Below are 23,638 nucleotides of genomic sequence, written 5' to 3' on the forward strand. Positions count from 1 at the left end.
ATTGGGAGAGTATGGGGCGTGGGTAATTCCTATGATCCGCTCTCCGTATGATTTATATCCGAGTAATTCGACATATGATTGTCTATTTTAGCTTTGATATAGGATTTATATGGTAATATTGCGCCAAAGCAATCAAGCACTCTTCACATTTATGCCAAAGCTACACTGTTCTCTCGTAGCACACCCGGTGTATCGGAATATGGAAATAGCAGCTAGCATGTGACCGCTCTTTTGTAACACAAACCACGTACATGGCCCAACAAATGTCATGCACTTATTATACAGGAGACCAAAAATAAAGGAAGCCCTGGGATAACCATATTACTTCATGTACAACCAGATGCCGGCAGAATTTAAGGGAAAAAAAATATAAAAAAAATGGGCCCCCGCGGGGGGGAAGTTTTCAGGGGATCGGACTCGCAATTTAAATACGTACCCCCATCACAATAAAAAGCGACATGGCGTGGAGAGTAAGTAGGAGTACGTGTACTCCGTATATGGTTCAAAGGAAGAATGCAGACATCCATAAGCAATCCATCACTTCTGCGTCTTTGGAGCCGCAACTCCAGCACTCAGCACGCTCGGCAATTCTTCCTGTCCCATCTGCCACAGCAGTCCCACGCCCAACCAGATGCTGACAACCAATAGCAGCGTGAATCCACCCAATAGCCAAAATGGCATGCTCACATCTTTCTTCTGGCAAGCCGGTCCACCCCATTGGGTTGTTTTCTTGGATCCGTCTTTAGAATTGGTGTGATCGACGGTGCGGAGGCATCTGCATGCGTAGCATTCGCTTCCTTTGGCGGCGCCCTGGCGCTTGAGATAGCAGTAGCCATGGCCGGAGCAGGAGTTGGTGCGGGCGTTGCAGGTTTCGTTGGTCGCGTAGCAGATAGGGAGGAGGGTGGAGAGCTTGTCATCGGGTTTCGTGGAATTTGAATCGCGGGGAAGGGCCGAGTAAAGTTGACTGGGCTGGCGCTTGTGTGAGTCCGCGAGTGGCTGGACGGCGGAATCTAGATTCGTGAATGCAGACGTTTTCCAGGTGTTGCCGGGTAACGCGACGACGGTGGTTTCCATTATAGACGTCTCTGCGAGAGCCAGAACCGGGAAGATATGGTTATAGGTGGAGAGGGAGTTCGGGTGCTGAGAGAAGCGTTCAGTAGCTGTTCTTGTTACCGAACGCGATGCTGGCGTTACTGCTTACCTTGGGCAGAGGGCTGAGCCTGAGAATGGCGGAGACTTGCTGTCCAGGCTCGGGGGATGCATCTCCGAAATAAGTACGCACAACGCTCCGGAAGCTTTCCATATCACCGTCTTCGAAAAGCGTGTTCATGAATTGCTCAACAAACGGCGTTTTTGAAGGACAGTCTAATCCTTCCTACGATATTCGTCAGCCAACAGGCAAAAGAAATTACCACATTCATCATACCTTATTTCTAAACACCAAATCGGCCGCTGTCAATTGGTCTACTTCCCATTGATATGAGCATACTCGAGACGTAGGTCTCCGCGGAGAGGGTTCTGAGAGAAGACCGCTGAGAAACGTAGTCTCCATAAAGTCACGTTCAGCCCCAGCTACTCTGACACGATCAAGCTTTGTTTGCATGTGCGCATCTGGGACATCAAGCAATCAGTTAGAATAGATCGTCGTAGTGGTTGAGGAATGTCTGGCACAGATCGCATACCCTCAACTGGGTCAAACCCTTGTACTACAACAAGCAGCTTGTGATGGTTCTCCCTTTGATCTGAATCTCCAAATAATGTAGGTTGTTGCCCTCCAAATTCATTTAAATCTCGTAATATACCCTCGTCAACGTGTCCAGCCAACGAGCTTCCGGGCCATCCCAGCCGTCTCGCGAGCACCAGTCTAGCGACATCCGGGCGGATTTGCCGGTCACTTGGAGTGCCGGAGGTCGGTGTAGTATCTGGCATAAAAATCGTCACATCTTCGGCAAATGCTGTAGCTGCTGCGGCGAAGCCTACTATGAGGTAGGGGAGGAGCTTTTTCATCCTGGCATGGGCCCGGGCCTTTCAACCGCGCCCCGGTGTGTCGTTGCGGAAGAATTAGAAATATGTCACACAGGAGGGTACGTTAAATCTTAAATCTTAGAAACGAGCTCGAAGATGATAGCCTAAGACCTGCTTTGTGGCCGTTCTGCTCAAACAGAGCTTGGTATGGGTGGGTGAGGACGGGTTGTCGTTGGGCATCTGATCAGCGACGATGATGGGGCTTGGCGCGCAAGGCCGCTGTAAGGAGATGAGTGACGGGGTTGATCGGCCGCCGACTTTGTTCACTTTTTGAGCGGTCTGCCGACCTTCTATCGCTGAAATTCTGCAGCCATTCTTTTCTTATTTAAAGTGTTGGAAAATTAAGTATTTCTATCTTCATTTATTAGACCCGAAGCTTTCAACATTTGTTCGTTCAGTTCTACTGCGCATAACAGAGAGGACATATTACCCCCCGATCTCTCCGCGGTCAACTCCCCTCAATATGCGATTTCCATCCCGAACTTCATCCAGATGATTCCGCTTCCTATACGATTCTTCCCCATTCGCCAACAACTCATTCGTAGTCGCCCTTTGATTTCTCCGCCGTTTCGCCGACTGTTACACCGTCAGGATGGCTTGGTAAAGGTCAAAAGGGTCAGGTTTAAGCAGGCTCCGGCGCGAAGGTTGATTATCATGCTTCCCTACTACCCCTTCCTTACATGACTTTAGCTTACTGGTATTGAAGGCGGTTTCTCTTCAAATGTCTAGCCTACGGGTTCGCCATCGCCGCATGGAACAAGCTTGTCTGGAGGCCTTTTCTCAACTTTCTTGACGACAGCGATGAGGATGAGGATGAGGAGTCACAAATCGAATGGGAGACGGAGCAAAAAGTACCCGATAGGGAAGATCGCGCAGAACATGACCGAGATCCGTTATTTATTCCGTTGGCCATGCCGAGCCTTGTGGACGGCCCACGCTACACCCGAGACGGCCCGGAGTGGACGGCCTTTGTCAAGATTGCAGAGGATGAGCAGTGGTTATCAGAATTGCAGGGTACGTGAAAGGAGGTCAGGTGGGATCGCATTGTCTCGATTGGCTAACGGTCGAGTAGCTGAGCTGGCAGATATTGTGCATACGATTCTGACGAGGCATCCGCTGGTCTCCGACCGGCTAGGCCAGCCTTCTTGGATCAACCAAGCCATGCTTAACCCAATATTTCCGACCACAGCACCCCCAGAGTACCGCCATCTTGGGTATGTATATACCATCTCTCGTGATATGCGCCCACTTCTGTACTGATTGTTGCCGTCCACTTGCAAGATTTGAAATTCACGACGACGGCACTGTCGATACAGTGACACGCCAAATTCCAATGGATGAAGGGGCCAGGTTTCGGGATATCATAGTCCCTTCAGCCTTTGTCCTCTCTTTGGTTGGGGCAGGACAGACATTTTTCAAATTGAAAATAGCGAAACTTAGATCGTTTCTTGCGGATAATTCAAACCCAGCTCAGGAGCAACATCAAGAAAGTGGATCTTCACAGCGCGCATCATCTCCTTCAAGCGCTAGAGATCCCGGGTCAACAGCTCTGTCACAGAAACAATCGAATTATTCTGCCAGTGACTCTTTGAAAGGGGCTATTCCCAAAATTGAAACCTCACCTCAGCTCCGTTCTGATGAGAAATCGAGCTTTAAATCTATTCTTTCTACCGTTCCCGAACCAGACCCTGATTTCATGGCGGCTGCGGATACTTTTAAACAGCTGTTGCGAAACAGGCCGCCAAACCAATCTATACCACGAGGCTGCTTTTTCGTGTGGGGCATGGTCTCTATACGAGGCCAAAAAGGGGATTGTATTGTCCATGTTAATGCACTATATGACCCTTCGGAAGCGGTTTGGATTGGATGCGATATTGATATAAACTACTTAACTTAGGCTCTTCCACCTAATACCCGAAAGACCTCTTGCGAATAATTTATTCGACAAGCTTCTCGATTCATTCTTTCCAGCCCGTAACTCAGTTCTTCAGACTATAAATAGGGTGGAGGCAGGAGTCGGCGTTCCCATATCGTCTTTACATAATTCTTTTCTTTTCTCTCCTTCTCTTGGGGGAATCCGGAACTATCAATGGGCGGGCTTTACATATACACGAGATACCTTTACACAAGGACCAGGCGTTACTCGGTAAAAGCATGTTGTTTTATCAGTGATAATCTTTAGAATCGAAATCCAAATATCACTAGATTCTCTTGAACGAGCCTCTGCTTTTGATGCTCTACAGTGTGGAGGGAACTTAGTGCACGGGCAGTGACGTAGTTAATAGAATCTTCCAAGATCCTGACCCACGCTCGCCGACCATCTTCCTTGACGCGGGGTCTCAACTGTACGACTACATCGATTGCATCGACTTCCTAATTATAGTATCTAAGGAAACCCTTACCGTATAGTATCCCACTGGAACTAAGTCATTGAAAACGCTTCCGCCGTCACCATGTCGTTTCCACCAAAGTATGCAGGGCTGAAACTCTTTTCTTCGGGGATCACTGAGCAACGGCATACCCTCGAGATCTGTAAGTGATTTCACGTGGGGCAGAGTGCACTGAAGCTAACCGGGGCCAAATTGGGCTCGTTCAGATCTTGACTATGTCTGTCCGGTATGTCGAGAGCCATGGATATCCTTAAAAGGTCATTTTGAATACATATGTACAGTACATATACTTTCTAACTCATTTCGAGGGTAGTACTCCGCCAAATTCTTCGACACATTCTACAATTCCGTCATCCCTATCATCCGGAAGAAATACAGGTCATATCTACAAGTTATTTTCCGTCCGCAAGTCCAACCCTGGCATCCCTCTTCAACTCTGACCCAAGAAGCCGCGCTTGTGGTTTTGAAGCTGGAGCCTTCGAAGTTCTGGGACTTCAGCGAGGCCCTTTTCAAGGCCCAGAAAGAATATTTTGACGTGAACGTCGTGAACGAGACGAGAAACCATACGTACAAGAGATTGGCAGCGCTAGCCTCCAAAGTTACGGGTCTGGACGAAGGAGAGGTGTATTGGTTGCTCAAAATTAGTGATAGGCCGGGGCCAGACGGGTCGCTTAACACTGGAAACCAGGTGACTAACGACATCAAGTTTTTGACAAAGGTGTGTCTCTATTGTTTGACCAGGGAACATTTGGCAAAAGGCTAAGGAAGAAGTAGTCAAACAGAGTCGTAGGAGCCCATGTGACTCCAACTGTTTTCTTTGATGTGAGCCTTTCCTCCCTGAACACGGAGCAACATTGATCCAAGGTCTAACAAAAGCATCTGGGCGAAGGGCATCGAAGAAAGGTCTATTGACAGCAAGTTCACCCCCCAACAATGGGAAGAATGGCTTGAGAAGAGCGTTGTGTAAGATGGGGCCCGTGCCGGGGGCAGGTCTTTTCCAACGCAACCAGGAGTATTTTGTTTTAAGCTGGAATGATAGAGAAGAGGCAGTCACTGCGCCGCGGGGGGGAGGGTTTGCTGAGGCTGTTGCCTCTGGGATGACTCTCACAGAAAGGAATTCGAGTGCAAAAATACAAACAAAGCCCAGATCATGTACATACTTTTTCTTCCGTATCAAATCGATCAATTGCGCGCGCTAACCCATGCTACTGAACAAAAATGGTATTCGTTACCAAACCAACTGGGATCCCGTGAAAAAAGTCAAGAACGCCTGGAATGAATCATTACGGAGGAGGTATTGCTATCATTACTGAGCTGGGGGCTGGTAGTTAATCGGGCGCCTGCCGTGGGTGCTGTTAGTGATAACTCCCCATGATAGCCGGGGGTAAAAGCCAGACTCACTTGAATAGGAGAATATGTGGCTCTGGTTCGTGGACCTCATAGTGTTCCCAGCCCAGACTCTTGAATGAAAGGTCAGATTGGCTCTTGAAGCGGTGAACTTTATATGTGCGGTGTTACCTGTGTAATACCCAGACCTCTCCATTCTTCCTCCCACAAAAGCTTGAGAGTTCCTTTGGACTGGTCGAAGTACTCTGGCGGGATCTTCTTCAACATATTCTTCGGTAACTGGACATGACGATACTCGAATTCACTATCGGAGTACCTTTTGTGTGATAGTTAGAGCCGAGGGCTTATTGTGGATCGACCCTAGAAAAAAAAATCCCGTACCTGGACGAGTAGTGAATTGAATCGATGAATTCTTCCAATTCTTCTCTTTCCGCTTCCAGGAGAAGCCGCGGTTTCTTGTTGCGACGGGAGAGGTCGATATCCATGGCGCGGGGCATCGGCGCGAGAACTGGAGCGGGGTATACAGAGAGAGTTTGGAGCTGGTGTCGTGCTGAATTGCGCTGTAATTTATGATCGGAGCCGGTGTTAGTTAAAAATTCTCCAGATATTTCGGACCGAAGCAGCTGGATGACACAGAAAGATACGGGGGGATTTCAGCATGCAAGCTCAATCAAGCGCCCCCGAAGGAGATGAGGGGAGGTAAAGGGCACAAGGGTACTCAAATGGGGCGCGAAAAATAGAAAATTGGCTTACTGGGGCCGGTTTAAAAGAATGTGAATTTTGCAGGACTTAAGTTCCAGCTGGTATGAGTCTTGAGCAGGGAGGGATTGAAGAAGAGTGTCAGGAATGGAGGGGTGATAGTGTCCTGATAAAAGCCGACACAGCAGAGCGGGATGAATGAGGGCGGCATCAATGGTATTATTGACGCGGAAACCAAACAGAAGCGACAATACCAAGTTACAGCGAACTAGCGCTAGTGGGAGTGGGAAAGCAAGCTTGAACTGGCTTCTGATTGGGTGAAAATGATAAATCCGGCACCCCGAACAAAACAAAACAGCCAACAGTTTTGTGAGAAAAAGTTACGCACTCCAAACCTTATTGTTCATAGAGGAACAAGACAATCATGCTCAACAAGGGGGGAAAAGGAGTGTCTCCGTGGCTTTGACATGGCCCTGACAGCAACAACACAGGGAAAGGTCATTCCATCATCACTTTGTGTTTTGATTGTGCTAGATGGTTGAACACACTGATCCTCTGCAATGAAGCAATGCTCTGGGTACTCTGTACGGAGTACATCCATGGACAATCATTCAACCACGTGACTACTCGAACAAGCCACAGTCACTAGCCTCTCAAAGCGCCGACGCCCCCGAAACGTCCCCAGAGCGATTGCTTGAAGTCCCAAGTCGCGTTCGCAAACCGAGCTGCAGTCGCAACTCAGTCGTTTTCGGTAAATTTGGCTTCTGGTCCTGCATTTTTTTTGGGCTCCTAGACTCTTACTCAAAAGCCTGTGCACTCCATGTCCTTTGGTTGTTTGCCAGTCTGCTCTGGTTTGATTTCCTGAGTTTGAAAGCTCCAGCCCTGATCCTCGCCGACGCCAACCAGTGATAAGAGCCATGCCGCCGAAACGGCGAGCCAGCACCGCAGGGCCTCAAGAGGCTCCAGTTAGATTTCCGAAGCGGCGAAGATACACTGTAAGTTCCAACACTTCCTCACAAGCGCGCCCTGAGGCATTGTCTGTGGCTGGAGCACAACAACAATGGCCCCAGCTTCATTAACAAGGAGTGGTTTTGGTCCTGTCAATTAACTATGGGGTGGAAATCATGCTTTTGTCAAGCGGCGCGGTCAGCAACTATGTTTCGCGGCTGGATCCAATCTGTTTCCCCAGCTCTCAACTCCTGCTGTACCTCTGCTTGTATGACATAACCAGCCTTCACAGTCCCTCCCACCTTCAGATCCGAAGCAGCGGTTTTCCCTTTTCTGGTACATGTTGTTTAACTAATGATCTCTGTTGCTCTCGTCCATAGACCTATGTTCCAGAAACAGACGAGACTCCCGAGCAAACCACCAAGGGCGGGTTGGAATTACTCGAAAGGATAAAGGCGGCGAAGGACAAATAGTGAGTCCCTTCCTCGAATGTGGTCGCTTGCCTCTTCCCGGTCTTGCGCGAAGGGCTAACTTTCGGCTGCTCTATCATCTAGTCACAATCCTATCTCGCCGGAATTCCTACATCTTCCTGATCGAGTGCGTTTCCCCCCCTATGAAGTCCTCCTTTCTCCTGCCATGAGTTCGTTCATGCTAACCAGGTGGCTCTCCATAGAATAAATTTCCGGAGTATTTCGCGGCTATCCGGCTTCCTCTTGCCTTGGATATAATTGAGGTACGTACGTTATCCGCTGTCTGCCATTACCCCTGGCAAGCCTAGCGGATATCCGCCCAGTAAGGGATTTTGGCTGACGCATTCCTCATTTCCAATATATAGAAGAAGCTCCGAAATCATGAATATCCCTGCCTCACCCTTCTCGAAGCCGACCTTCGCAGGATGGTCAGCAATGCGAAGTCCTACAATGAGAAGGGATCGACCCTATTCTCTAATGCTGAACGGATTCGCAAAATTGTTGTTGCATTTATGAGCGAGAGCAACCCGGCTTATAAGGATGAGAAATATGTTCCGTTTTCTGCACCGGTGCCGGACGATGACGAGGATGAGGACGATGGGGAGGGGGAGGAAGAGGAGGACGTGTCTACAGAGCCTCCCCCCAAACGATCAAGTTCTCGGACCGACCAGAGTGAAGCGACCTCTCGGAGAAATGGACAGGCTCATACACATCGCACTCCAACGACAGATCGTGAGGTTGAGCCAAGCGAGTGTTCTAACCATGCCTTTGAAGGAGACACTTTCGATCAAGCCCAAGAAAGAATCATATCTGAGATGATTCGCCTGAAAGATGAAGAGTATACCTCGCCACCCATGTCGCACTCTTATCTGTTAGATACCATACTGACCATCTCCAAGTGGCGAAGAAGTATTCTTTCCTTTTCTGTCCAAGCCCGACCGCACGTTATACAAGGAATACTACGACTTTATCCAGCACCCAACCTCTTTGAGGACCATCTTGAAAAATGTTCGTGGCACTGCCCGAAAGAAAAATACTCCCAGGATCTCGCCATTTAGGACCTGGGATGCCTTTGCCGATGAAGTCAGTTATATCTGGCGAAATGCTCGAGAATTTAACGAGGATGGAAGTGCTATTGTTGAACTGGCTGGCGAACTTGAGGTACCATATGCCAGAACTCCTGTAAAAACATTGCCCATTCGGCTAACCCCAACGTAGCAACACTTCCTCCGGTGCCTTGAGGCAGCAAGGAGAGCCGTACCTGAGCCAGCTCCAGCCAGCGAGGGCGGCCCAACTCGCATCAAACTCAGAGTGGGAACCACCAAGACCCCGGAACCAAGTTCCCAGAAACTTACGTTGAAATTCCCCGGTAAATCTGCAGAAGCCACTGGCGATAAGCAACATCTTGGTGTCAGTGTCGACAGTGAATCCCTTAGAAGACAGCAAGAGCTTGTTAGAGCCGGTTCTGGTCGTACAGAAACGCCTTCTCAGCCACCTACCTCCACTAGGGTTTTGCGTGACCGGGCGCCATTTGCCGCGAAAAGCCAAACCCCTCTACAGCAACCGGCGTCCGGTCCTCCAACACCTAAGCCCAAGATCGAAGGTCATCCGAGCCAATCTCCCCGAGGAGTGGCACCCAATGTTGCTCCACACAACGAAGTCAACAATCAATCAAATGGACTTTCACCGGCTCTCGCTGCCGCTACTCCAACACCGAATGGCCCTTACTTGCGCTCAGCCGGAGCTGCCGCTCAAATGAATTCCCATAAGTCTGTCAACCCGAGCCAGCCTTCTGCTGGGCCAGCCACAGGTTGGCCACCACGGAGATATGGTACGTATTCACAGTCTACTAGCCGTTGTTCGCCGCGAGTCAACACTGTTAGCTAATTTATAATTAGTAGTGCCTCGCTCACGCTTAATCACTCATGTAAATCTCCGCACGGAAAACGGACCGAAGTTCAATCTGGAGATTCCTTCCTCCTGTATTACGCCTAGACAATCTGTGACTCTGAGTGTTCCCTTCTCTCACAACCTCTTGTATCTCCGACCTACTGTTATATCAAGCAATCTTGAGCGCCAGACTCAGCTCACTGTGACCGTTGGAAGCCAGAAAATACCTTCGATTGGGCCACCAGTACGGTCTACGGATTTCACAATACCTAAGTATGAGCTTAGGTTAGGACCAGGAGTTACTAAAGTTGATATTGAGATGCACGCTGCGCCTGGGAGAGGGCTTGTGAATCTATCCACGCCTAATGGACCCGGGGTGGAATACGAGGCTTTTACCCTGTATGTTCATGTTATGCACAGGTGATGTATCCGTCTGTGGGTATGCTCGACGGCAACAAGATGGTGGTCTGCCTCGGATTCACCGTTGCAAGGAAGGATTGCAGCGTAAAAGTACTTGGCTCGTTGGTCACACTTAGGGATTTACAAAGGTTGCTTTGCCTTTGGTTGAGCTTCTGTGGGATTGGCGTGAAAGTTCGGGGGGGTGTTCCAGTGGTGTATCATTGAAGAATCTTTTCAGCGGCATGGATCGGATGGGCTTGGAATTATGGTCAAGAGGAGCAACTCGCCATTTGCATGGCGATATTCTATGCGCTCGGCTTTACCTTTCATATAATATCCCCTTTTCTCCTGATGTATAAAGAGACATGTACTAGGCCGAATGCAGTTTAGCGCAGCCCGAGAAACCCACGGTAACAATACAGACAAAATGGCAAAGTTACGGCAAGGTTTTTGCAAGATTTAGAGTTTTTAAACTTTTTGTCGCTGAATTTTTTTTTTAAATTACGAGCCGAGTTCTCAGAGTCGCTTCACTTTCTCCTCCAAAACATCACGCTCACTCTTCTCCTTCGTGTAGAGTATTCATTACTCTCATCCCCTCTCAGTCTCTGGGATCTGGTGTTTCGTCCTCTCACTTTTGATTCTTTTCAAGAGTTACTTTTTTTCGTGTGTGTTTTTCGCAAGGCAAGCTGCCAGTGTCTTTTCATACCTTCCCAGTCCAAAATGTCTACTGAGGTTTACGAGGGTGCCATCGGCATCGATCTTGGTGAGTCGCAGAGCTATCTGAATCGCTGTGGAAGTGGAGTGGAATGAGGAAAACTGACTGGCTTCCGACCCTAGGCACAACCTACTCTTGCGTTGCCAACTATGAGGGCACAAACGTAGAAATCATTGCCAACGAGCAGGGTAACTTCACAACCCCCTCTTTCGTCTCCTTCAGCGCCGAGGAGCGTTTGATCGGTGAGGCCGCAAAGAACCAGGCTGCTATGAATCCCGAGAACACTATCTTCGATATCAAGTGAGTTTATCTTTTTTCCCACATAGCGGGGGGGTGATGCTGACAGCTTGGGCAGGCGTCTTATTGGACGAAGATTCGAGGACCCCGTTGTCAAGAAGGATGTTGAGTCCTGGCCATTCAAAGTTGTCGACCAGGGTGGTAACCCCATGGTTCAGGTTAGCTATCTTGGTGAGGAGAAGACCTTCTCTCCTCAGGAGATCTCCTCCATGGTTCTTATGAAGGTATGCGCCGGATATGGGCCCCCAGGTACACTTGACGATTGGGCATTGGATCTAACTCATTGCGTTGTATAGATGAAAGAGGTTGCGGAGACCAAGCTTGGTAAGAAGGTCTCCAAAGCTGTCATTACCGTCCCAGCTTACTTCAACGACAACCAGCGTCAGGCCACTAAGGATGCTGGCGCCATTGCTGGATTGAATGTTCTCCGTATCATTAACGAGCCCACTGCTGCTGCTATTGCGTATGGCTTGGGATCCGGAAAGTCTGACAAGGAGCGCAATGTCCTCATCTACGATTTGGGTGGTGGGACTTTCGATGTTTCTCTTCTTAACATCCAGGGTGGTGTGTTCACCGTCAAGGCTACAGCTGGTGATACCCATCTTGGTGGCCAGGACTTTGATACCAACCTCCTCGATCACTTCAAGAAAGAGTTCCAGCGAAAGACCAAGAAGGATCTCTCTGGTGACGCCAGAGCCCTCCGCCGCCTCCGAACTGCTTGCGAGCGTGCCAAGCGTACCCTTTCCAACGCTACCCAGACCACTGTCGAGATTGATTCGCTGTTCGACGGTGAAGACTTCAACGCTCAGATCACTCGTGCCCGTTTCGAGGATCTCAACGCCAAGGCCTTCGCTGGCACACTGGACCCTGTTCAGCAGGTGCTTAAGGATGCTGCTTTGGACAAGAGCGAAGTTCATGAGATCGTCCTCGTTGGCGGTTCCACCCGTATCCCTCGCATCCAGAAACTCTTGAGCGATTTCTTCGATGGCAAGAAGCTCGAGAAGGTAAGAATTAACTACTCTATCCAATCCTCATCTATCACTAAGACAGTATTAACGGTTTATGTAGAGCATCAACCCCGATGAGGCCGTCGCCTATGGTGCTGCTGTCCAGGCTGGTATCTTGTCTGGCCAGGCCACCTCTGCTGATACCCAAGACCTCCTCCTTTTGGACGTTGTTCCTCTCTCTCTTGGTGTTGCCATGGAGGGTAACATTTTCGCTCCCGTTGTTCCCCGTGGCCAGACCGTGCCAACTATCAAGAAGCGCACCTTCACCACCGTCGTTGACAACCAGACGACCGTGCAATTTCCTGTTTTCCAGGGTGAACGTACCAACTGTGATGACAACACCTCCTTGGGTGAATTCACCCTGTCCCCTATCCCGCCAATGAAGGCCGGTGATGCTGCTTTGGAGGTTGTCTTCGAGGTCGATGTCAACGGTATCTTGAAGGTTACTGCTACTGAGAAGTCCTCTGGCCGCAGCGCCAACATCACTATCTCCAATGCTGTCGGCAAGCTGTCCACCACTGAGATCGAGAACATGATCAACGGTAAGCTTTCCTCAATCAAGTCGAGTTTTAACTGTAAAAATAGGCACTAACTTCATTTATAGAGGCTGCCAAGTTCAAGTCCTCCGACGAGGCTTTCACCAAGAGATTTGAGGCCCGCCAGCAACTTGAATCCTACATCACTCGCGTTGAAGAGATCGTCTCCGACCCATCCATGTCCCTCAAGATCAAGCGGGGCACCAAGGACAAGATTGAATCCGCTCTCAGCGACGCCATGGCACAGCTTGAGATTGAGGACTCCTCTCCTGAGGATCTCAAGAAGAAGGAGCTTGCTCTCAAGAGACTCATTACCAAGGCTATGGCCACACGATAAATGCCTTGCATAATTAACCAAAAAGGGAAAAAGAAGAATGTCTCGCCATTCCCAGCAAGACATGCAAATGCTGATGACAGACTTACGCTTTTTTACCTGATACGAGACCCCAGTGCATGAATGGGATGGTAACTACTTTTCTAATGTTTCTTGCATGACTGTTTTACGGGGTTCTAAAAAGGGATATGCGCGTTCTTTTATGCTTTTGATTAGGTACTTTTCTTGCTATTTTGTGTTCTTTTACATTTATTTGAGATGCCCGATCCATTGTTGTAGGTAGCGCCTCTGGAGCTTTCTTTCACGACTTGCAAATGGATAGACTGTGTCTGAATTTTCTCATTCCATCTCCCTTTCCAAAATGCAGTGGATAGGATTCGTAGAGATGCTTCGCCTTAACAAACGACGGAGATTCTGAGGCTTTAGATATGCTCTCCGCTCGCTTCCTCCCTCCGCTCCTCCACTCCGCCGCGGCTGGGCGTTTTCTTGGCGCTTAGCTATCAATGTTTTTGGCTCCATCCCCGTTAACACTTCAATATAAGTGAAGAGCCAAATCCACTACACATGCACCATGTCTCCTCCATTCAGAATAGGGCTTAACGGAGCTGCACGCGCACTTTGCAGATGCAATCATGGCATCAGCGCGCGCCCCGTTGTCATCCAGCCTCTCCGTCACCATGCCAGCCGGTCTCGAGCTTGTTTCAACATAAGAGCAGGCCCATTGGACACCCGAGCTACCGTTCACACACTCCACAGCGCCCGTCCGTTCTCCACTAGCTTTGCACTCTCCAAAAAGAAGAAAGATAAATCCTCCCATGCCTCGGAAGAACCCTCCGCAGATGGTAACGGCGAGGACCCGTTCGATTTCTCATCATTATCCAATGGTATCCAAGATGCTTTGTCACGTCTAAAAGAAGATGTTTCTAAGCTCCGGGTCGGTGGACGATTGAATCCAGAACTCATCGAAAATGTACGGGTGACCCTCAAGACGAGCGCGAGCTCTGGGAAAGAGAAGGAGACGGTGCGATTGAGTGAGTTGGCGCAGGTTATTCCAAAAGGCGGCCGAATGGTTACGATATTGGTGGGAGAGGAGGAGGTATGCTCTCTTTATTGCTTTCTGTTTTCCTTTTCCAAACTTCCAGAGGCTAATTGATGCGGCATTCTAGTTCATCAAGCCAATCACTTCCGCTCTTCAGGCTGTGCCGTCGCTCTCTCTTAACCCTCAGCCTGATCCGCATAACAAACTCCAGCTTAACCTCCCTATTCCGCCGCCAACTCGCGAATCGCGCGACCAAGCCGTCAAAGATGCGAAAGCAGCCATGGAAAAGGCGTCTGCCTCAGTGAAAAATGCTCGAGCGAATATGAATAAGAAATTAAAGGCGCTGGGGAATAAGAAAGCAGTGAGGCCTGATGACCTACGCAAGGCATTGGAACAGATGGAGAAACTTGCGGAGAAGGGTCAAAAAGATGTCAAGGATGCTTTCGAGTCGGCAAAGAAGGCCCTTGAAAGAGAGTGATGCCGTAGCAGCGAAGACCATGCCGGCCCCAATGTGGGCTCGTGAAATATTATTCGAATAATTGTGTTATTTACAGAGCCTATTCAAAAAAAAAAAAAAAAAATACTCCATTCTAGCCATGCCGTAGATTTTCCCAGCATAATCAATATGAAAAGAAGATGGAAAGAAAATACACATTTAAAGTCTAATGTTACATGCATACAACCTCAAAGGATCCTTTCTATGCATTTTTTGGCTGTGGATTCCTCAAACGAGCGGGCAAGCCTTTCATAAATTTCTCCAGGAACTTCTCCGCCTGCGCAGATTGGTACGTCCCGTTGTTGGTCAAATTTCTTAAGACATTCTGGACGACAGGAGAATTACCGACGGACTGGCGATCCACGAGCGGTTTATCGTATTTTCCTTGAACCAACGTACCAACGAGACCCTTTCGCTCTGAATCGCTGGCAACCTCGAAGCTGGCGTCTTCTGGTTCTACTACTTGTCCCTTGCGCTCTGTTAACCTTTCTGCTTTCTCGGTAACCATATTTTGAACAAGTTCTAGGACTTCTGCCTTCTCTTCCTCACTCTTGAATAGAACTCTCTTTCCCTCATACATCCGTTTGGCAAGCTCTTGCGGTGGCTCAAACGAGCCAACGTACCGTTCGCCCATCCAATTTAATTTCTCCATCACACTTCCAGCGTTGGCGACGATGCTGCCGCCCTCACACATCGGTAACGTCGGCCAGGTAGATTTCAGTTTGTCCACATTGTACGGATCTGGATCGTACCTCTCGGGTTTCCGACGAGCCTTTTCTTCCTTCTCTTTATCGTATAACTTTACCGACTCATCGACATCTTCGGACTCAGCTTGCCATGAAGCGTTTCTTCGGCGGCGAGCAACTTTGGGCCTCAGGCCTGGTCGTCCACGCTGTCTGCGAGACATGGCATTGGCCGCCATCAAGAGACTTTGGTTTGGATTGCGGCCGCCACCCCGTGGTCGACCTCCTCGGGGAAGATTTCTGAACGAAAGAGGAGCAAGACGCACCGCCCCTTCGGCCCTGCCAGAATGAGGCGAATTTGCGCCCAGGTTCCGGGCATCTACAGGTCCGGATGGTGATTGGGGTTTAAACGACCGAAATAACGGACGATCAGAGGCGGGGGAGGACGATTTCGTGAAAACCTCCCGGAGGAGTGACTTGGTGTTTTGGCGACGGGCGGTCTGGTCGAAGGTCGCATTCGAGGGGCGTCTGGGGGATTCTATAGAAAAGAAGACCAAGATTATTAGTTCGATTTGTTCCTTAGAGGTTTTACTCTAGAAAGACGGCTCCGATTCCGTCTTCCCAATGTCTCACAGGTAGGAAAAAAAGGTCACTTACCATCGCCGGGCTCGTTGTACCTTGTGGATGTTGAGGAGAATCCCCGGGCAGCTCTCAGACCAGCAATTGTTCTGTTTCTGAATTGCAGCGCTGACACGGCACAATTCCTTGGCGCCATATTGGTTGCCATTGTTGCGTTCCACTTGCTCGACTCCAGGAGTCAGACCGCGACAGGCTGGAGACAATCAGGTCGTGGATTCGCCGGATTGAAATCTTTCCCCGACGTCAAAACCACGTGATTTGGCTGCTTGGGCTTGGCATTTCCCAGGCATCGAGCGTCGAACGGTATGCTTCGCCCAACACGCAAGACCGCTCCTCTCTCTCTATCCATCAGGAAACAAACATCTCTGCTAGATATACCTTTCGGATAGAGGCCATAATCGCTGCGCGTTTTGTAGCCTCTTGAAACCACTTGGCCAAAGATTTGGGCTGCCTTGCAATCAACAGCTCCACTGCGAGCGGAAATCAAAGCCCACACCTCGAAAACTCTGCGAGCAAGAAAAAGCAGAGAACTACAAGATGATTCGCCGCAAGCCAACCGTTATAACTGTCACATCCGAAGATATCTTGGCCTTTGAAGAAGCCCGTCTTCGCCAACAGGAGCAGCAACAAGAGCAGCAGAACGTGGCCAAGAACAGCGAGAATAAATCCGGAGCTGTTGATCCGAATGATGAATTGAAACCCCTACCGGGTGATAAGGCAAGGATTATCAGAAGCAGAGATGAGAGAATTGGTGTTAGCCGGAGAGGGTGAACGGATCTGAAACATCATTCCGGAAGACTTAGAGAGTTATTGGGATGGGGAAAATAAAGTGTTTCGATTACCCACACGGAGTTATGCGTTGAATTCAAGCTACCTGTCCCATGAAGCGATACCTGATGTTCAGTCATCTGGAACCAAGCGCTAGGGACGATATTTTGGCCCGAGTCGCATAGTATAAGTTCTATGTGTCCCTGAACTTCCACGGAACCGCACCGCAAGCAAATTGGTTGTCATAGGGAAATCGGCCACCCTTTACGCGAGCCATGAAACATATGGCGAGTGGGAAGAGTGGGGGGATATGATACAAACCAGCCCAATTTTATCGTGCATCGGCTTTTGGTCACTGGAAATCGGCAGGACGCTTTGGACCTCTTATAAGCGCTGAGGTCGAAGTTGAGATTTTGTCGCTTGCTCGTCAGCTGTTTTCCATTCGATCACAGCTTATGTACGTCAAGACTATTCCTTTACGATGGTATATGCTAGACCAGCTAAGCCAATGGTATCCCGTACCCCAAATCTCAGACGTCGACTATTATTGTACACATTTGGATATAGCGGATGCCACCCAACAATGGTGTCTTAGATTCTAATTCATACCTCAAAACCAGAAAATATGGTCAAGGAGATGAAAAGAGGCTGAACTGAACAGAGTACAGCTATAAACTAGGATGCTCAACACCGAAAACTAGGGAAAACAATCAAAATGAATAGAGATAGGAAAATTAGAGTTTACCCCTAACACATTAATCCTGGATATGGATATTCACCCATCATTAATCCATATAAATGTAATGAAGTCATTCATCAAGTGCCAGGTGAGAGGAGGGCGACCTGCGCATCCACTTCACATGTTTCTTGCCGCGTATGACTCTTCTAAAAAAGTATCTGTTCCCTCCCATTTTCGTTTTAGTCCCTGCGGGGTGTAAACATGAGCAAATTCCTTGTTCCACTCTTGAGCAGACATGGACATAAAAGGGTGGTCGAAATCATATGTGTAATATGGTAACTCCTTTTGAAAAGGAGAAGCAGGAGAGGACGAAACAAGCTGGGTAGGGAAGCAGTAGTCAATATTGTGGTGATTAGGTATTACTATTGATGCCAGAGATGATGTTGGGCTCAAACTTTCGTTAGGAGAAAGTTCTAAGTCCCATTGCCTGAGAAACAAAGGCAGGTTAGTCATACCGCTTCTAGATCCATTGAGATTTTGGAAGAATCTGTGAACTTACGTGACAAGACGGGTTGGGTCCCAGCTACCGATACCGTCCATGTAAACGTTGAGCGACGGATCCATGGCCGTGTCACTTGACAACGCTTCAAACACCATTGGAGGTGGCGTAGTCGGTACCTGTTCTATTTTGTCCGGGACTTGGATCGGGGAAGGCATCGCAAGAGTAACATTCCCCGTGTGTTTTCTATCTTGCCTATGGGCGATTCCCCCTCCATCCCTATGTAAAGACTTGGCCTTTTGCGTTGGATCCGGTTGCTTGGTGGCCGCTGGAAGCACGAACGACGATGCAAGCTCAAATGGCTTGGTTGGATCCGCAGATAGCGTAGCTCTGATAGAGTCAAGTTGCGCGTGGATATCTGGCAGAGACCACTTCTGGCTACACCGCTCAAGGAGACGCATATGGCGCGAGAAATACAAACTTGCATCGGAAGCAAAGTCTACATCCGAAGAGGCGAGAGCTGTCTATAACAGGAGACACTTGTAATCAGCACATTGTTGGTGACACTGTTGTATCTTGCGAACTTACCAAGTGTACCGTGAGGCATGTCAAAATGCAGTACACTGTTAAATGGATACCTCTTTGCATGTATCCCAGGCCGCTCAGCCCACAGGACGATATAATTGCGTCTTGGATATGGTAAATAGCTTTCGCTGAAGAATAGCACCTAGACATGTGCGATTTCCACATGTTAGACGTATCGCGCGCCGAGGTTGCAAGTTGCGGACGGTACTGTAATATAACTGAAAGATGAAAGTGTAGGTTCAAGTTGCCCATGTAATGGGATGAAAGCCAAGGGGAAGTACTGCCTGACGGGAAAACAATCTGCAGATCTTCAGGCAAGTTGGTAGCCCACTCATCAAGCAAACCACTATTTACGGTGAAGCGAGGATCTGTAATCCAATCATCTTGCTTGCTCGTTTGTTTATAGGTACCAATGAAACGCCTTATGCTCAATGCAACTCGTACAAAATAAGCATACAGTCGCGACCTTTCCGTTTCGTAAGCATCCAAGCCGGAAACATTCCAGGCGGTGCGGGTTTCCACTGTTTCGGTGTCTACACCGAAATCGTTCAATCCTATACATGCGGCCAAATGTTAGAAAACTAGATCCCAATAACTTTATGTTTGGTAACCGCTGTTTCGCTCACCTTGGGGTGCACCAATCAAAACTTCCGCAATGAGCAGCGTCTGCCAAACTCTTGTCTTGATAAGGCATTCCGCTGAATCGATACCACAGGATTTGTCGCCAGTGTGATTACTATAATGCTCATGAAGCCCAAGGTCCTTAGCCATTGAGACCATTGTTTTCACTAATTGCCATGATCGGTAATAAAATCCGTTTTTGGGTGCAAATTCACGGGCTTTTAGAAGCAGCAGAAGCGCCTGGATTGTGCTAAGCCGAGGCGCCTCCAAAAAGGCCGGCTTATGTTCTTAAAAAGTCAGCAGGCGTACAGGAAGTGGGTCGTAACGACTTACTGTTTGCCAAATTGAGCCACCGAACGCCCTTTGTGTGATTTTCGGATACCATTGCGGCACAGGCAAATATTGCCTCAAGAAGCAATGGGGATATAGCGGTCTTATCGGATCGCCATTGCCGATAGAAATCACTCCGGTGAATCACAGGAATATAAGGATGGATTTTATCAAAAAATAGCTCAAAATAGCTATTGGCTTCCTCTTCACAGGGCATCAGCTCCGGTGGTATAGCAATGGAACCACTTGGCTCAGCATAAGTTGACAGAAAAGCATCGTCCTCTTTGCATGGAGATGTAGGCGTAGGTAGGCTCTCAACTCTTGTTTGTTGGCTGATATACGGTGCTAAATGGAATAGGTTAACTGAATGTTCTACCAGTGTAGGGGAAAAATGGTCGCGAGACTCACCAATTCCATTCTCGTCTATTTTCAACGGCCCAAATATACTCGGCAAACATTTAACTGTAAGCTCTTTGCACTTCTTCAATGGTGCAGGTTCAAATTTCCGTGAGGATATAGGGCTCGAAGATACGGAGCAAACGGACGGTGATGGGGTAGATAGGGTAGCAGTAACAGAAGTAGTAGCAGGTTGAACGATCTCAGTATTAAGTGGAGGATAGTCATTAGTGTAAGTAGATGGTTGGATGTAACTGAACGGTTGCTGCAATGGGCTGTTTTTAGCTGAGCCATCGTCTGTTAGAAATTGAATTTGATTCTCGGAATGGCCCAAGTACGGCTGTGGCTGCGGTTGTGGTATCCGAGTGGTACTGTTGCTAACGGACTGCACTTCATCCAAATTCTGACAACAGAATTCGAACTGGAATTGGCCTAAATTGTAGCTATTTTGGGTGGTGGAAGCCGGCTGCGGTAAGTTGTCAAAATTGCTCGGTTGAATTAATGATCGCAGCGGATCAAAGTCCTGTCCATATAAAGAATTTTCATGCTGAGCATTCCAATTTGGCGGAATGCAGACGAGCTTCAATCTAGTACATGCAGCACAGGGCCATATATTGCTTGTTGCCGAATCACACTTGATTTTTCGTTTACGACAGCCACTGCAGGCTCTTGTCACTAGAACTGGTTAGCTTAGGTTGTGGCTATAGGTACGGAGCAAGAACTAACCCTTAAGACGTTTATGCCTATTATGTTCATCAACGAAAACGAAACCTAGGAACGATAGTTAGCATAAATACAGCCCGTCGATAAAGAGGCACATTGGAAATACTTTTATGCCCTTCTCGGGATGAGGTATCCCCAGTGGCGAAACCGAACTGTTGCATTTTATTTCCCAGCGAGAGTGTCCCGCAATCTCGAAGCAGCTATATTTTTCAAACCGTAATGAAGCTGTGAATGTTGTCCGGTTCGAAAATATGATTCAAGGATGTCCCGCAAACCCTCGACGAAATATTACTCAGGCTACAAAGTGCCTCCAAGCGATTGACAAATAAACGAGCGAAGCTTGAGGAACGAATGTGAGATATACCAAAACAATTTTCGCCTTTTCTCAACATTCCATTCCTTCAAATTTGAATGCTCCTGTGGGCAAGCAGCGAAATTTGTGGAAAGGAGGTCTGCGTTCAATTTTAATTTCAAAAAACGAGTGTGTGTAAATATAGATAGCAAAAGATTTCTGAAAGTGAAAATTTAGGGCAAAGCAACAGTATTGGTTGCCCACGTAGACCGAATGGTGGAGCAATAAGGGAGGAAGCAAACAAAGCTATATAAATACATCCACCAGAAAGGTACGAAACGTATAGAATAGCTTATGACGTTCCCATAGATGTAGAGAGGTAGGGGTTGCTGAATTCGGGGATATCGGCATATATCATGCTTGGGGGTAGTAAGGGCCTTCTCCTAGTGCCATGTCCAGACCGTAAATCCTGGTAGGGTAATCAAGATAGTTGAATATAAAGGAAAGGTTATAGACAGGAAGTAATATATATCAAACCAGAAAGTTTAAGTGCATGTGCCTGGAGGGATCAGGAACGGGCCTGGGTTTGGGGGGGAAAAAAGAAAAAAAAAAAAAAAAAAAAAAAAAAAAAAGTGAACGAACGGAGCCACCGTGCAGGTACCTGCCTACACGAGTGGGGACAGCATTGACCAACATAGCCATGATTGCAATTAGGGGATTATGTAGTGCTGAGGGTAGCCGTGGAAGGGAAATTGGGGGCTGAAGGGAGGGCAAGGTCCACCAAAGTTGGAGCGAAGAGCTCAACTCTGGAAATGTCGGGTTGGAGACGCGAGAGCACAGCATGGACTAATGCATCCTTGTCACCTGATGATACAGCAAAAGGCGCAGGGGAAGATATAGATCGATGTTTTAAAACCTGTGTCCTGTGTGCTGCCCGGTAACCAGTCTGATCCGCTGTGTCCAACGGTCAAACATGGGTATACATTGGCTCGGAGCGTCGGAAGATCAAACACAGAGTCGGGAAGCGTTAAAAATTCAGTTTTGACGCACAGGTCCCAAGGCAGTAAGAACACCCTTCGCCATTTTGACGTCTCTTCTTCTGCCCTCCCGGCCGCTTATGCTCTAATGGGAGGGATGAAGGGTGAAAAGCCATGGCGCCGCACTCTGGAAGAGGCGAAGTAGAGGGTAGTGATTCGGACGACATCAATATTTCCCAAAGCGGAATAGCGCGTGTTCTATTTATGGTCTCGCCGCGGAGCGGGAATCCATGCTTGTCCATGTCTACAGTACAGTCTCCTCCGTACATATGCTCTGAAAAGGCAGGGGTGGTGCTTCAAGGGCGAAAACTTGGGGTTCAGCAAAATGCATCTAGTTACAAGCGAAAGTACACTCTTTCCCATCTCCAAATTTCCCTAACATGCCTGGGGAACGGGAAACGGCGCAGATCGCCCGCTGCGCACACTAGAATGATTGGTTCGTTAAAATAATCAAGTGTGGCATATATGAATCATAGGAAGAAGGGGTTCGCTCGAATATCGGAACCGTTCCCCATGCCATGACGATCTCGGAAGTGCTGATGAGTGTTTGGAGCGAGAGCATTGTGCACCCCGGTTGTTCCATATAATTTCTACGACGCCCCATGCAACCTTCGCCGAGTTCAAGCTGCTGCGCCGTTGAATTCTTCCGGAGACACAGTGAAGCATCTCCAGAAACCACGGGTGATCAGATAGAAATCGTCACAAATGGTCCGATACTTCTCCGCCGCTGGGCCGCAAGTCGAGACACTCTTCATTAAACTACGGATCTGCACCTGCGAAGTGCGATTCAAAACCTTGAATCTTGTATCGGCTTCAAAAACGTCAAAGGGCTCCTTTATGAGCCGGGGGGTTTCATAAGAGTGGCCGATTTTGGCCTTCAGACGGGCTTAATTCCGTGTCGCTTCCCCGTCCAGCAACGCAGTCCAAGTTGAAGATCATGCTATATGCACGTACCATGTAACTATGCATGTGTGTACCCCGTCGGCCATGTAACATCAACCAAGCCAAATCTATCTACTATGATTTGTTCCTTTTTCGGCCCACGCCAGATCCCTTGCATCCACAACCCTGCATGCGTCGGCCCGTGAGGAAAGCCGGCGCTTAGCAAGTTTTGGTCTATGACGTGGCTCATGATTTGCTGGTTGACGCTTTGCGATTCTGTGGCCTGATTTTTGGTCCTTCAGAAGGATACAAGTGGTAACAACTCTCGTTCGCGGCGCGTCTCCTGTTCGTTGCTTTAAAACACACCAGGGAAACCTTCTCTACGTGGGTAACTAGTATCCCTGAAGAATCGACATGAGATTGTGTACCAAAGGCCGTTGGGCGTTATGCTTAGCCCCGGCACAGCTCACTTCTTCGTACGGAGTACTCGAGTGGGATCGCTTGTCAACCGCAAAAATATCCCCAGCCAAGATCTCGTTAACCGTATTATTTCAAATACAACCCCGTTAAATAAAAATCAGGACGCCGTTCCCTATTAGCCACACCGCGAGGTTTACTCTCTGGAACGGTGAGGATGGATTTCAGCCCTATCTCAATCTCGTCCAAGACATTCTTCCCTTGGCCCCCCAGTAGTATTTGCTGAGCCTCCATAAACGTAGTGTTCGGCATTGGGCGCGGTTCGTTTTGAAACATCCACCAGCTGGAGCACGCTGCGACTGTACTTCTTGACTTCGAAGGAATTCCAGCTTTTTTGAGAGATCCCTCAGTTCCTATTGTCGTTGACCTTCGGTCCGTATGGGCAAGTTTGAGATGTAACATCATTCCAACTTTGCCGAGTCCTCTTCAGGCCGC

The 23,638-nt window shown here is 48.5% G+C and overlaps 11 protein-coding genes across 11 annotated transcripts; 7 read left to right on the forward strand and 4 right to left on the reverse strand.

Moving 5' to 3' along the window:
* Positions 1 to 119: 119 nt before the first annotated feature.
* Positions 120 to 2,162, reverse strand: CIMG_02274 (uncharacterized protein). Its single transcript, XM_001248502.2, has 4 exons — positions 1,683 to 2,162; positions 1,427 to 1,611; positions 1,202 to 1,375; positions 120 to 1,140 (listed from the first exon to the last, which is right to left on the reverse strand). The coding sequence occupies exons 1-4, from the start codon at positions 2,005 to 2,007 to the stop codon at positions 538 to 540; spliced, it is 1,287 nt and encodes a 428-aa protein (XP_001248503.1). The 5' UTR covers positions 2,008 to 2,162; the 3' UTR covers positions 120 to 537.
* Positions 2,163 to 2,467: 305 nt separating this feature from the next.
* Positions 2,468 to 4,232, forward strand: CIMG_02273 (uncharacterized protein). The gene is made up of 4 exons (XM_001248501.2): positions 2,468 to 2,669; positions 2,732 to 3,039; positions 3,098 to 3,239; positions 3,307 to 4,232. The coding sequence occupies exons 1-4, from the start codon at positions 2,518 to 2,520 to the stop codon at positions 3,920 to 3,922; spliced, it is 1,218 nt and encodes a 405-aa protein (XP_001248502.2). The 5' UTR covers positions 2,468 to 2,517; the 3' UTR covers positions 3,923 to 4,232.
* A 136-nt stretch (positions 4,233 to 4,368) lies between these two features.
* Positions 4,369 to 5,614, forward strand: CIMG_02272 (uncharacterized protein). Its single transcript, XM_001248500.2, has 5 exons — positions 4,369 to 4,557; positions 4,622 to 4,641; positions 4,729 to 5,133; positions 5,190 to 5,237; positions 5,305 to 5,614. The coding sequence occupies exons 1-5, from the start codon at positions 4,479 to 4,481 to the stop codon at positions 5,380 to 5,382; spliced, it is 630 nt and encodes a 209-aa protein (XP_001248501.2). The 5' UTR covers positions 4,369 to 4,478; the 3' UTR covers positions 5,383 to 5,614.
* Positions 5,615 to 5,721: 107 nt separating this feature from the next.
* Positions 5,722 to 6,259, reverse strand: CIMG_02271 (cyclin-dependent kinase regulatory subunit; the record flags this gene model as incomplete). The annotated part of the gene is made up of 4 exons (XM_001248499.2): positions 5,722 to 5,755; positions 5,817 to 5,875; positions 5,934 to 6,078; positions 6,144 to 6,259. 4 exons carry the CDS (start codon positions 6,257 to 6,259, stop codon positions 5,722 to 5,724), a joined length of 354 nt encoding a protein of 117 aa, XP_001248500.2.
* A 985-nt stretch (positions 6,260 to 7,244) lies between these two features.
* On the forward strand, positions 7,245 to 10,626 carry CIMG_02270 (uncharacterized protein). Its single transcript, XM_001248498.2, has 8 exons — positions 7,245 to 7,456; positions 7,790 to 7,881; positions 7,964 to 8,006; positions 8,083 to 8,142; positions 8,245 to 8,717; positions 8,779 to 9,040; positions 9,098 to 9,710; positions 9,778 to 10,626. The coding sequence occupies exons 1-8, from the start codon at positions 7,379 to 7,381 to the stop codon at positions 10,191 to 10,193; spliced, it is 2,037 nt and encodes a 678-aa protein (XP_001248499.2). The 5' UTR covers positions 7,245 to 7,378; the 3' UTR covers positions 10,194 to 10,626.
* A 67-nt stretch (positions 10,627 to 10,693) lies between these two features.
* On the forward strand, positions 10,694 to 13,398 carry CIMG_02269 (hsp75-like protein). Its single transcript, XM_001248497.2, has 6 exons — positions 10,694 to 10,931; positions 11,006 to 11,183; positions 11,239 to 11,404; positions 11,477 to 12,184; positions 12,249 to 12,729; positions 12,792 to 13,398. The coding sequence occupies exons 1-6, from the start codon at positions 10,889 to 10,891 to the stop codon at positions 13,058 to 13,060; spliced, it is 1,845 nt and encodes a 614-aa protein (XP_001248498.1). The 5' UTR covers positions 10,694 to 10,888; the 3' UTR covers positions 13,061 to 13,398.
* A 189-nt stretch (positions 13,399 to 13,587) lies between these two features.
* Positions 13,588 to 14,744, forward strand: CIMG_02268 (ribosome recycling factor domain-containing protein). Its single transcript, XM_001248496.2, has 2 exons — positions 13,588 to 14,153; positions 14,224 to 14,744. The coding sequence occupies exons 1-2, from the start codon at positions 13,629 to 13,631 to the stop codon at positions 14,572 to 14,574; spliced, it is 876 nt and encodes a 291-aa protein (XP_001248497.1). The 5' UTR covers positions 13,588 to 13,628; the 3' UTR covers positions 14,575 to 14,744.
* Positions 14,592 to 16,099, reverse strand: CIMG_02267 (uncharacterized protein). The gene is made up of 2 exons (XM_001248495.2): positions 15,933 to 16,099; positions 14,592 to 15,813 (listed from the first exon to the last, which is right to left on the reverse strand). Exons 1-2 carry the CDS (start codon positions 16,060 to 16,062, stop codon positions 14,795 to 14,797), a joined length of 1,149 nt encoding a protein of 382 aa, XP_001248496.1. The 5' UTR covers positions 16,063 to 16,099; the 3' UTR covers positions 14,592 to 14,794.
* Positions 16,100 to 16,270: 171 nt separating this feature from the next.
* Positions 16,271 to 17,210, forward strand: CIMG_10902 (uncharacterized protein). Its single transcript, XM_012358941.1, has one exon. The coding sequence runs from the start codon at positions 16,452 to 16,454 to the stop codon at positions 16,683 to 16,685; it is 234 nt and encodes a 77-aa protein (XP_012214364.1). The 5' UTR covers positions 16,271 to 16,451; the 3' UTR covers positions 16,686 to 17,210.
* CIMG_02266 (C6 zinc finger domain-containing protein) lies at positions 17,150 to 21,282 on the reverse strand. Its single transcript, XM_001248494.2, has 7 exons — positions 20,622 to 21,282; positions 20,519 to 20,563; positions 19,400 to 20,467; positions 19,072 to 19,353; positions 18,449 to 18,999; positions 17,921 to 18,384; positions 17,150 to 17,848 (listed from the first exon to the last, which is right to left on the reverse strand). Exons 1-7 carry the CDS (start codon positions 20,674 to 20,676, stop codon positions 17,539 to 17,541), a joined length of 2,775 nt encoding a protein of 924 aa, XP_001248495.2. The 5' UTR covers positions 20,677 to 21,282; the 3' UTR covers positions 17,150 to 17,538.
* CIMG_10901 (uncharacterized protein) lies at positions 20,927 to 21,989 on the forward strand (the record flags this gene model as incomplete). The annotated part of the gene is made up of 5 exons (XM_012358940.1): positions 20,927 to 20,965; positions 21,076 to 21,138; positions 21,322 to 21,391; positions 21,534 to 21,744; positions 21,860 to 21,989. 5 exons carry the CDS (start codon positions 20,927 to 20,929, stop codon positions 21,987 to 21,989), a joined length of 513 nt encoding a protein of 170 aa, XP_012214363.1.
* Positions 21,990 to 23,638: the final 1,649 nt, after the last annotated feature.

The sequence above is a fragment of the Coccidioides immitis genome (assembly GCF_000149335.2).
Source record: "Coccidioides immitis RS genomic scaffold supercont3.1, whole genome shotgun sequence".
Classification (NCBI taxonomy): Eukaryota; Fungi; Ascomycota; class Eurotiomycetes; order Onygenales; family Onygenaceae; genus Coccidioides; species Coccidioides immitis.